We start from the raw sequence: 11,009 nt of genomic DNA, 5'->3' as shown, positions 1-11,009 counted from the left end.
TTAGTCACAAAATCGTAATTCAAATGATCTCCTCAAACCGGTTTTATAGATTGAGCTGACCAACACCCTCGTATCCAACTCATGCATGGGACGGATATGAGGAGGCCCGGTCGCGCCTGCCATGTCAGACTGAGAGGCCAAATTTGGCTATTTAAGCCAGACGGCGGCACCCTCACCCTAGCCAGTCCCATTTCCTCCCTCCCCTTCCGCCATCGCTGTCCACTCCACTCGGAGCTTGCCGTCCGCTAGAACCATGATCCGCCAGTGGAACATGACGTACGACATGCTCACTCTACAACGTCGGTTGGAGCTTCTAGAGGAGATCCAAGTCCGTCACACCACTCGTATTGTAGCCGGTCTGCCTCCGCATTCTCAAGAGCAGGAGGAGGAGGAGGACATGAAGGAGGCGGAGCAGCAAGCGTTGGATGCGGACATGGAGAATGCGGAGCCGAAAGAGAAAGAGGAAGAAGTCTAGGTAGATTCAGTGCCTCCGGTTGTCGGCTTCGATACAACTAATGCACTGGCCGAGTTTGAGGTCGCCCAAGGAAAGGAGGCGGTGGAGCAGCAGGCCATCCTCGATTTCGTCCACTCAGAGGCTGAGGTGGAGTCAAACCGCCGCTTCCTCCGTGAGGCACAAGCGAAGCATGGCGAACTCTTCAAGTGTGATGAGGATTTAAGCCGGACGGCGGCACCCCAATCCTAGACAGTCCCGTTTCCACCCTCCCTTTCCGCCGCGATTGCCCATTTGGCTCAGAAATTGCCGTCTACCGGAACCATGGTCGACCAGCAGATCACGATGAGCGACATGCTCAACTTAGCGCTGGTTGGAGCTTCTGGCGGAGATCCAGCCTGGCGCGCCGCTCTATTGCAGTTGACCTGCCTCCGAACTCTCCGGAGAAGGAGCAGGGGGGGAAGGACATTGAGGAGGCGGAGCAGCACGCATTGGACGCGGAGCCAGAGGAGGAAGACTAGGTAGATCCGGTGCCTCCAGTCGTCGGCTTCGGCATGGCCGACGCGCTGGATGATTTTGAGGTCATCCAAGAGAAGGAAACGACGGAGCAGTAGGTCATTCTTGACTCCATTTACTCGGAGGCGGAGGTGAAGCAAACTGTCGCTTCCTCCGCGGGGTAGGAGCAGGATAAACTCTTCGCCGACGTGGAGTCCGACAAGGAGCCAGAGATGCAGGCGGGCACTAATGATCAGAAGGCCGGTCCGTCCGGCGACAAAGAGTAGTTAGGCTAGTTTTACAAATACATAATTTTTGTGTTGCATGACATGGTATGAATTTAACTTATGATGTGAGGTACGTTGTTACACTGACAGACAGTGTCCGCAAAAATATGAGTAGTGACCGGGCTCTCTCCACCGACAGAAGAAAATGTATACCCTCCCTCACTAGCACCTTGGGATTATAGACAGGTGTTGTCTGAGCTACTGTACGTTTCAGGATAAGGGAGAACATGTGTGAGTACTTGCTACGTGGCGGAGCACGTGTCAGATGGACGCCTGTTTTTGCTTCGCATCAGTCCGTTGAAACTTGAAACCGATATACTGTTCCCCGAAGAGTAAACCCTCGCAACGTGTTTGGTAGTCTTAGGGAAGGGGAAGGGGAATTAGTGGTGGGAGTTGGCTGTGGGGTTTAGACATGGGAAATACTAGTCTCACTCCCTTGTTTGGTGATTGAAGGGACTTTTTCGTGGAAATTTGACAGAAAAACTAACTAAGAAATGGGTTCATCGGTTAAACTCCATCCCTACACATGCGGAACGCGAGCAATGACCATGCCAACAGGTTTTTTTCTCTCATTTTCCATTCCCTCCCTCAATTACCAGCCCCCCACCAGGTAAGAAATAAGAGGGAGTTTGACTCGTAACTCCCTTTGCTCTTCTCTCATTAATTTCCATGTCCTCCAATCAAACAAGGGACTTTAAGTGCTGCACCCACCTACTTCCCATTCCTTAATGCCAATTACCCCGAAACAAACAGGCTGTCGGTGGTTCCCAAATTCCGCCACCACGCACCGAAGAAGCCAGAATATTTCCACCCACCCATGGAGGAGGCGTTGGCCGCGCCTGCAGCGGCATCAGTGGCGGCCTCAGCTGCTGCGGAGACCGCCAAGGAGGCGGCGGCGGCGGCTGTGACCGCGACGGAGGCGGCGGCGGCGTCAAATGGGAAGGAGGCAGCGGCTGTGCCAGCGACTACAGGGGCCGCCGCCGCTGCGTCGGCTGCGATACAAGCTTCCAAGAAGCGTAAGTTGCATCTTCACGACGGCCAAGATCCACCAGCCAGTGACAACTGCGGTGACGCTGATCACATCAGCCGCCTCCCGGATGCCGTCCTCGGCAGCATCGTCTCTCTTCTCGCCACCAAGGAAGGCGCCCGCACGCAGGCCATCTCCCGCCGGTGGCGTCCGCTCTGGCGCTCCGCTCCTCTGAACCTCGTGGTGAACCGTGAGCTCATCAACAAGACCCACAAGCTCATCGACCTGATCCCAAAGGTCCTCTCCGAGCATCGCGGCCCCACGCGCCGCTTCCTGCTCTGCTTCTGCATCGACGACTGTTACGACAAGATCGAAGGCTGGCTTAGCTCCCAGGCCCTGGACAGTCTACAGGAGCTCCAGCTCAACCCCAAGCTCTGGTTCGCGGACAGGAAGAAGCTGTATCCGCTGCCACCGGCGGCGTGCCGCTTCTCGCCGACGCTCCGCGTGGCCAAATTCCACGGCTTTCACCTCCCGGACTTGATTGGGCATCTGTCGCTGAAGTTCCCGTGCCTGGAGCAGCTGACCCTGGAGAGGGTCACCATCTCGGAGGACGCTCTCCAGAGCATGCTCTCGGGCTGCCCTGCCTTGGAAAGCCTCGAGCTCAAGGAAAATTTGGGCATTGCTCGCCTCTGCATCAGCTCCCAAACTCTGAAGAGTCTGGGCTTTTGCGTCGACTCGAGGTATGGAGGTGTGTTTCTGCAAGAGTTGGTCATCGAGGATGCCCCGTGCCTTGAGAGGTTGCTAGCCCTTGATCCAAAGGGCGGCCCAGCGACCATACGGATAATTTGCGCACCTAAACTGGAGATATTGGGTATGCTGTCCGAGGACATATCTGAGCTCCACCTTGGAAGAACAATTTTTCAGGTAACAGCAAGTCAGCAACCTTCGTCAATTGCATTCACTTAACGTTCTTATAATCTTATGTGTAGGCTGTTATTCTTATATTTGCACATTGTTCTGCAGAAAGGGGTTGCTGTTAGTTTGACAACCAAAATGCACACCATGAGGGTTTTGGTTTTCAGCCCTGTTGGCCCTGATCTGGATGCAGTGGTCAACTTCCTCAAGTGCTTCCCCTGCTTGGAGAGGCTGTATGTCATTGTGAGTACAGTATAAAACATTGTTGCTTGCCTTAAATAGCAAAATAAGCATTTGATTGACGTGCAATCTAGCCAGCTATATGTATTTCTAACATGTTGGTAACTTCTTTTGTATTGTTTGCTCTCTCTATCTCCAGTTTCAGCCACTGTCACGCGCAATTTATTATATTGGTAATGCCCGGAAGTATGACCCACTGCACCCAATCGAGTGCTTTCAGCTGCATCTAAAGAAAGTGGTGTTGAAGAATTATGACGGCGAAAATAGTGCATTTATCAACTTTGCCAAGTTCTTTCTTCTGAATGCGAAAGCGCTAAAGGAAATGAAAATCACATCGCCTTACCACCGCCAGCACAATTTCTTTGCTAATATACAGAGCAAGCTACGAGATCAACTTAGAGCTTCTCCGGATGCTCAAATTGAACTGAGATGTGGCACTAGGGATTATTTCACACGCAACAAGCATACCCATGATTTGTCGATGAACGATCCCTTTGACATGCCGTCCATCGGATGCTGGAGGTGTAAAGAGTTGGGTCTAGGAGATACTACATACCAGGTTTAATTAGAACTCGGGCTGCCTGTTGCCCTTGAATGCTAGTTTTAATCTTTTATGTAGTTGGTTGCCCTTGTTTATTTGTTGTTTGGTCTTGTATTGTAAGCTAGTAACACCAGCAGTTACTATATCTATGTACTATCATATAACCAGCTTTAGGGAATAAAAGACGACCTTCATGCCCTTTGTCTCAAAAGAAAAAAAAAAAGGAGGACCTTCATGCCCTTTGTCTCAAGTTTCTTCCTTTTCAATTCATGCTACATAAGAACAGAATGTTTGCACCCTTGTTTCTGCTAGTTTCAGCGAATAATGCATCTCTGGTTCATAGAAGTATTTCTTTAGGCACAATTAGAATTTGTTGCCTTAATGTTTGTATGTATCAGCGGCATGTTAAGGTGATGTGATGGGTGTATCATGTTTTAATCAAATATAAAGAATTGGTGTTGATATAAGTAGAACTATACAAGCTTAATGTTTTTTGTCTCCAAGGGATTTGAATTCTGAAAAATTCAAGCATGACTTTTGGATGTAGCATACATGCATTTTTTGCATATTTGCAAAGTTTCTTATCCAATTTCGTCCATGCATGGGCTGGAAGTCCCCAAAGCAGAGCACTCCCTCCTTCCCATAAACAGAGATCCTTAAATTGGCATGAAAACATATATAAGATGGCAGTAAATACTGATCCATTCAAACAGACCCTCAATGTAGCTGCTGTTTTTAAGAATCCTGGAAAAACAGTCAAAGGAAATTCTTGAGTAAACAGGAAGAAAAGGTTCCACAATAGTCCATATATGTCTATTAACATCAGCAAGGAACTAAGGAAGAAAATTCATCTTGAGAATTGTGATTGATAAGAGTAGTCATAGAGATGCTATTATCAGCAGCTAGTGTCAGTCAGCTACTTTACTCATGGTAGTAAATAATTTTGTTGCACAAAAGTTGGGGCTGCTGTCAATTAGTTATCCTGCAGATACAACTCAGAATTTGCACCAGCTTGGTCTCCCAACCAATGCTCTTGTCTGGTTTAACACATGTACAGTATGTACAACAGTACAAGTGCAATCTGCAATATGAGCTTTGCCAAACCTGTACTGTACAGTTATTGTGTGTAGTAGAACTTGGCTATATATATGCGCTGGAAAACAGGACTTGTAAAGTTTGCACTCCCAAGTTCAAAATGCTCTGTCAGCTCAGCTGATCCTAGCAAGCATCAGGAATTGAATCGAACTCTCTAGTTCCCACTTCCCAGCTTGCTTAATTTGTCTCTCTAGGTAGCCCAGTGGCCTTTTCTTCTGCTGTTGCTCTCTGCAGTTTCCGAACTATGTATCGTTTCTCATGTGGATTGATCTCACGTCCTTGGTGAAACCTGTTAGATATGTATAGCTTTTTTTGGTTTATCCCCATTGTATAAGGGGTCTCTTGCACTTTTCCCTACACATGTATATGTATTGGCCTTTGGCCCTCCTGTGAAGGTAGTTGCTCATTATCCAACATGGTATCAGATGTTAGGTTCCCCTCTCTCCCGCACGATGCAACTCCATGCGCTCCATCCTAGTTGCTGCCGTCGCTAGACTCCGTCCCCAATCTCCGGCCGTCCTCTGCTCCGACTCGTCCTCGTCAGGCTCGTCGTCCTCGCTGCCCGTCTTCGCTTGAGCAGGAGCTCTCGAGCAAGCCCCTGCCCGGCTCCTCTCGAGCAGCAGCTCTCGAGCAAGGCCGTGGCTTGCGGCTCTCCCCGTGCTGGTCTCGTTCCAGCTCCGTTCGGCCGCCGCCGCTGCACCGTCGGGCCGTAGCCGCCCAGCCCGGTCGCTGCCAGGTCCGGCCGCCGCCGCCCAGCCCGGCCGCCGCCAGGTCCGGCCGGCGCCGCCCCGTCCGGCTGCCGCCAGATCCGGCCGCCCAGTCCGGCTGCTGCTCCTCCGCCTTCCCCAGCCAGCTGCCTCTCCTCCTGGCCTCTCCCGCTGCGGTGCCCCTTGCCTCGTCGCTTGATTCAGCGCTAGCTCCTCGATCCAGTCCGGATCCAGATCGGGTCCTGTAGCGGTTGACAAAAAAAAGAGGAGGACAGAAGCAGCAGAGCGATTTCCTTATGTCCTCTTCGGGCTATGTCGCCGTCCCTCGGTGCTCGGTGATCTTCGATGGCACCAACTACCCCGAGTTTGCAGGGTTCATGCGCATTCATATGCGTGGTCTCTTTCTATGGGGCGTTCTCTTTGGCGAGGTCTCCTATTCGCCATGCCCTGTTGCTCCTGTGGCTCCTACCCCGCCGGTGCCGCCAGTCCTTGCTCCTGATGCTTCTCAGGCTGATCGAGATGCCGCCAAGGTGCTTGATGATGCTGCGGTTGATGCTTATGATCAACAGGTATCTGTCTATTCAGATGCTCTTTCTGTCTACGGGATGATCTGTCTGCTTACACTCAGTGGTGCAATGATGATGCCCGTGTTGGTGCTGTTCTTACTGCGAGTGTCCTTCCTCAGTTTGCGTCAGAGTTCATGGGCCTCGGCACCGTTGCAGGGATGTGGTCTTATCTCTGTCAGCGTTATCAGCCCTCTGGTGATGCTCTTTACTTATCTGTGGTGCGACAGGAGCATGCTCTTCAGCAGGGTGACTTGACTGTTGATGAGTTCTATTCATAGTGCTCTGCCATCTGGCGCCAGCTTGACTCATTGCGGACAGTTGTTTATGGAACTTGTCGTTGCTGTCAGACTACGCGGTCTGACTTGGAGTTTCAGAGGGTTCATGAGTTCTTATCTCGTCTCCGCTCTGAGTTTGAGCCTAGACGTGCTCACTTGCTTGCTTGTGGTCGTGTTCCTATCTCGGAGGTGCTTGCCGAGCTCCGTGCTGAGGAGACACGCCTTCGCTCTGCTGGGTTGCTTCTGGTTCCGTCAGTATTGGCTGCCCGGGCTCCTGTGTCGTCTGCTCGCCTCACTGCTCAGCCACTCCTGCCTACTCCTCCAGGGGGGGTGAGCCGTCCTTCTTATGTTGAGAAGGGCACTTCGCGCCGTGACACCGTCTATGGTTACTGCTCCCGGCCCGGTCACCCAGAGTCTGATTGTCGCCAAAAGAAGCGAGACCAGAGGCGCTCCTCCTCCAGCGGGCCTCCTGTGTCTTCCTCGACTCCGTCACTCACTGACCAGGACATTGTTTGCCTCAAGCGTCTTCTTGCTTCCTCAGGCTCCTCGTCGACTGGCTCTGCTGCTGCTGTGACTGCATCCTCTTCCTCACCATCACAGGCATCTGCACATTCAGGTACATCTTCGTGGGTTCTGGATTCTGGAGCCTCCTTTCATATGTCTTCTGATTGTTCCGCGTTGTCTTCTCTCCGACCTCTTGATTCGCCTGTTAATGTTCTTATTGCCGATGACACATCTCTTCCTATTGCTAGTCATGGTATTCTTTCCACTCCATCTTTTTCTATTCCGAGTGTTTCACATGTTCCTCACCTTATCATGAATCTTTTTTCTGCTGCCCAACTTACTGATTCTGGTTGTCGTGTCATTCTTGATACCGACTCTTGCTCCATTCAGGATCGTCACACCAAGGCTTTGGTTGGTGCTGGCCCCCGGTACCGTGAGTCAGAGGGCCTTTGGGAGGTTGACTGGCTTTGTGTTCCTTCCGCTTGTTGGGGAACGTAGCAGAAATTCAAAATTTTCCTACGTGTCACCAAGATCTATCTATGGAGAAACCAGCAACGAGGGGAAGGAGAGTGCATCTACATACCCTTGTAGATCGCTAAGCGGAAGCGTTCAAGAGAACGGGGTTGAAGGAGTCATACTCGTCGTGATTCAAATCACCGGAGATCTTAGTGCCGAACGGACGGCACCTCCGCGTTCAACACGTACAGCCCGGTGACGTCTCCCACGCCTTGATCCAGCAAGGAGAGAGGGAGAGGTTGAGGAAGACTCCATCCAACAACAACACAACGGCGTGGTGGTGGTGGAGGAGCGTGGCAATCCAGCAGGGCTTCGCCAAGCACCACGGGAGAGGAGGAGTAGGGAGAGAGGTAGGGCTGCACCCAGAGGGAGAAGTTCTCATGTGTTATGGGCAGCCCCAGGCCTCTATTTATATAGGGGAGAAGGGGGCTGCACCCCCTTTAGGGTTTCCCACCCCAAGGGGTGCGGCCAGCCCTAGATGGGACTTGGGGAGGCGGCCAAGAGGGGGAGAGAGGGGAGGCGCCCACTAGGTGGGCCTTAAGGCCCATCTGGACTAGGGTTTGCCCCCTCCCACTCTCCCTTGCGCCTTGGACCCCTTGTGGGGGGCGCACCAGCCCACCTAGGGGCTGGTCCCCTCCCACACTTGGCCCACGCAGCCTTCTGGGGCAGGTGGCCCCACTTGGTGGACCCCCGGGACCCTCCCGGTGGTCCCGGTACATTACCGATATCGCCCGAAACTTTTCCGGTGACCAAAACAGGACTTCCCATATATAAATCTTTACCTCCGGACCATTCCGGAACTCCTCGTGATGTCCGGGATCTCATCCGAGACTCCGAACAACATTCGGTAACCACATACAAACTTCCTTTATAACCCTAGCGTCATCGAACCTTAAGTGTGTAGACCCTACGGGTTCGGGAGACATGCAGACATGACCGAGACGATCTCTGGTCAATAACCAACAGCGGGATCTGGATACCCATGTTGGCTCCCACATGTTCCACGATGATCTCATCGGATGAACCACGATGTCAAGGACTCAATCGATCCCGTATACAATTCCCTTTGTCTAACGGTATTGTACTTGCCCGAGATTCGATCGTCGGTATACCGATACCTTGTTCAATCTCGTTACCGGCAAGTTTCTTTACTCGTTCCATAACACATCATCCCGTGATCAACCCCTTGGTCACATTGTGCACATTATGATGATGTCCTACCGAGTGGGCCCAGAGATACCTCTCCGTTTACACGGAGTGACAAATCCCAGTCTCGATCCGTGTCAACCCAACAGACACTTTCGGAGATACCTGTAGTGCACCTTTATAATCACCCAGTTACGTTGTGACGTTTGATACACCCAAAGCATTCCTACGGTATCCGGGAGTTACACGATCTCATGGTCTAAGGAAGAGATACTTGACATTGGCAAAGCTCTAGCAAACGAACTACACGATCTTAGTGCTATGCTTAGGATTGGGTCTTGTCCATCACATCATTCTCCTAATGATGTGATCCCATTATCAACGACATCCAATGTCCATAGCCAGGAAACCATGACTATCTGTTGATCACAACGAGCTAGTCAACTAGAGGCTCACTAGGGACATATTGTGGTCTATGTATTCACACGTGTATTATGATTTCCGGATAATACAGTTATAGCATGAATAAAAGACTATTATCATGAACAAAGAAATATAATAACAACTTATTTATTATTGCCTCTAGGGCATATTTCCAACAGTCTCCCACTTGCACTAGAGTCAATAATCTAGTTCACATCACCATGTGATTAACACTGACAGGTCACATCACCATGTGACCAACATCCAAAGAGTCTTGGGTTTGATCATGTTGCTTGTGAGAGAGGTTTTTAGTCAACGGGTCTGAACCTTTCAGATTCGTGTGTGCTTTACAAATCTCTATGTCATCTCCTAGATGTAGCTACCACGTTCTATTTGGAGCCATTCCAAATAACTGTTCCACTTGGAGCTATTCTAAATTGTTGCCCCATTATACGTATCCGGTATCTCTACTTAGAGCTATCCGGATAGGTGTTAAGCTTGCATCGACGTAACCTTTACGACGAACTCTTTTACCACCTCCATAATCGAGAAAATTCCTTAGTCCACTAGTTACTAAGGATAACTTTGACCGCTGTCTGTGATCCATTCTTGGATCACTCTTGTACCCCTTGACTAACTCATGGCAAGGCACACTTCAGGTGTGGTACACAGCATAGCATACTGTAGAGCCTACGTCTAAAGCATAGGGGACGACCTTCGTCCTTTCTCTCTTTTCTGCCGAGGTCGAGCTTTAAGTCTTAACTTCGTACCTTACAACTCAGGCAAGAACTTCTTCTTTGACTGATCCATCTTGAACACCTTCAAGATCATGTTAAGGTATGTGCTCATTTGAAAGTATTATTAAGCATTTTGATCTATCCTTATAGATCTTGATGTTCAATGTTCAAGTAGCTTAATCCAGGTTTTCTATTGAAAAACACCTTTCAAATAACCCTATATGCTTTCTAGAAAATCTACGTTATCTCTGATCTATGATATGTTGACAACATATATTCATCAGAAATTCTATATTGCTCCCACTCACTTCTTTGGAAATACAAGTTTCTCATAAACTTTGTATAAACCCAAAATCTTTGATCATCTTATCAAAGTGCACATTCCAACTCCGAGATGCTTACTCCAGTCCTTAGAAGGATTGCTGGAGCTTTGCATACCTTTTAGCATCCTTAGGATCGACAAAACCTTTCTGATTGTATCGCATACAACCTTTCCTTACGACTGGTAAGGAAACTCGTTTTGACATCCATCTGCCAGATTTCATAAATGCAGCTTGTGCTAATGTGATTCCGACGGACTTAAGCATCGCTACGGATGAGAAAATCTCATCGTAGTCAACTCCTTGAACATGTGAAAAACTCTTCTCCACAAGTCGAGCTTCATAGATGGTGACATTACCATCCACGTCCGTCTTCTTCTTAAAGATCCATTTATCTCAATGGCTTGCCGATCATCGGGCAAGTCCACCAAAGTCCATGCTTTGTTCTGATACATGGATCCTATCTCGGATTTCATGGTTTCTAACCATTTGTCGGAATTTGGGCCCACCATCGCTTCTCCATAGCTCGTAGGTTCATTGTTGTCTAGCAACATGACCTTCAAGACAGGATTACTGTACCATTCTGAAGTAGTACGTATCCTTGTCATCCTACGAGGTTCGTTAGTGACTTGATCCGAAGCTTCATGATCACTATCATAAGCTTCCACTTCAATTGGTGTAGGTGCCACAAGAACAACTTCCTGTGCCCTGCTACACACTAGTTGTAGTGACGGTTCAATAACCTCATCAAGTCTCCACCATCCTCCCACTCAACTTTCCGAGACAAACTTTTCCTCGAGAAAGGACCCGATTCAAGAAACAAT

At 49.8% G+C, this 11,009-nt stretch overlaps 1 protein-coding gene across 1 annotated transcript; it reads left to right on the top strand.

Moving 5' to 3' along the window:
* The first annotated feature begins 1,958 nt into the window (after positions 1 to 1,958).
* On the top strand, positions 1,959 to 4,097 carry LOC123137540 (F-box/FBD/LRR-repeat protein At1g16930). The gene is made up of 3 exons (XM_044557335.1): positions 1,959 to 3,124; positions 3,224 to 3,358; positions 3,495 to 4,097. The coding sequence occupies exons 1-3, from the start codon at positions 2,051 to 2,053 to the stop codon at positions 3,918 to 3,920; spliced, it is 1,635 nt and encodes a 544-aa protein (XP_044413270.1). The 5' UTR covers positions 1,959 to 2,050; the 3' UTR covers positions 3,921 to 4,097.
* The last annotated feature ends 6,912 nt before the right edge of the window (positions 4,098 to 11,009 follow it).

The sequence above is a fragment of the Triticum aestivum genome, chromosome 1B (genome assembly GCF_018294505.1).
Source record: "Triticum aestivum cultivar Chinese Spring chromosome 1B, IWGSC CS RefSeq v2.1, whole genome shotgun sequence".
NCBI lineage: Eukaryota > Viridiplantae > Streptophyta > Magnoliopsida > Poales > Poaceae > Triticum > Triticum aestivum.
Note: the sequence above shows the minus strand (reverse complement) of the source record. Positions and strands in the feature narration are given on the sequence as shown.

Bases quoted from the DNA above. Each gene is read 5' to 3' on its own strand.
- LOC123137540 (XM_044557335.1), top strand. From the start codon at position 2,051: ATGGAGGAGGCGTTGGCCGCGCCTGCAGCGGCATCAGTGGCGGCCTCA. The intron at 3,125-3,223 runs GTAACAGCAAGT...ATTGTTCTGCAG, and splicing joins TTGGAAGAACAATTTTTCAG to AAAGGGGTTGCTGTTAGTTT. The intron at 3,359-3,494 runs GTGAGTACAGTA...CTCTATCTCCAG, and splicing joins TGGAGAGGCTGTATGTCATT to TTTCAGCCACTGTCACGCGC.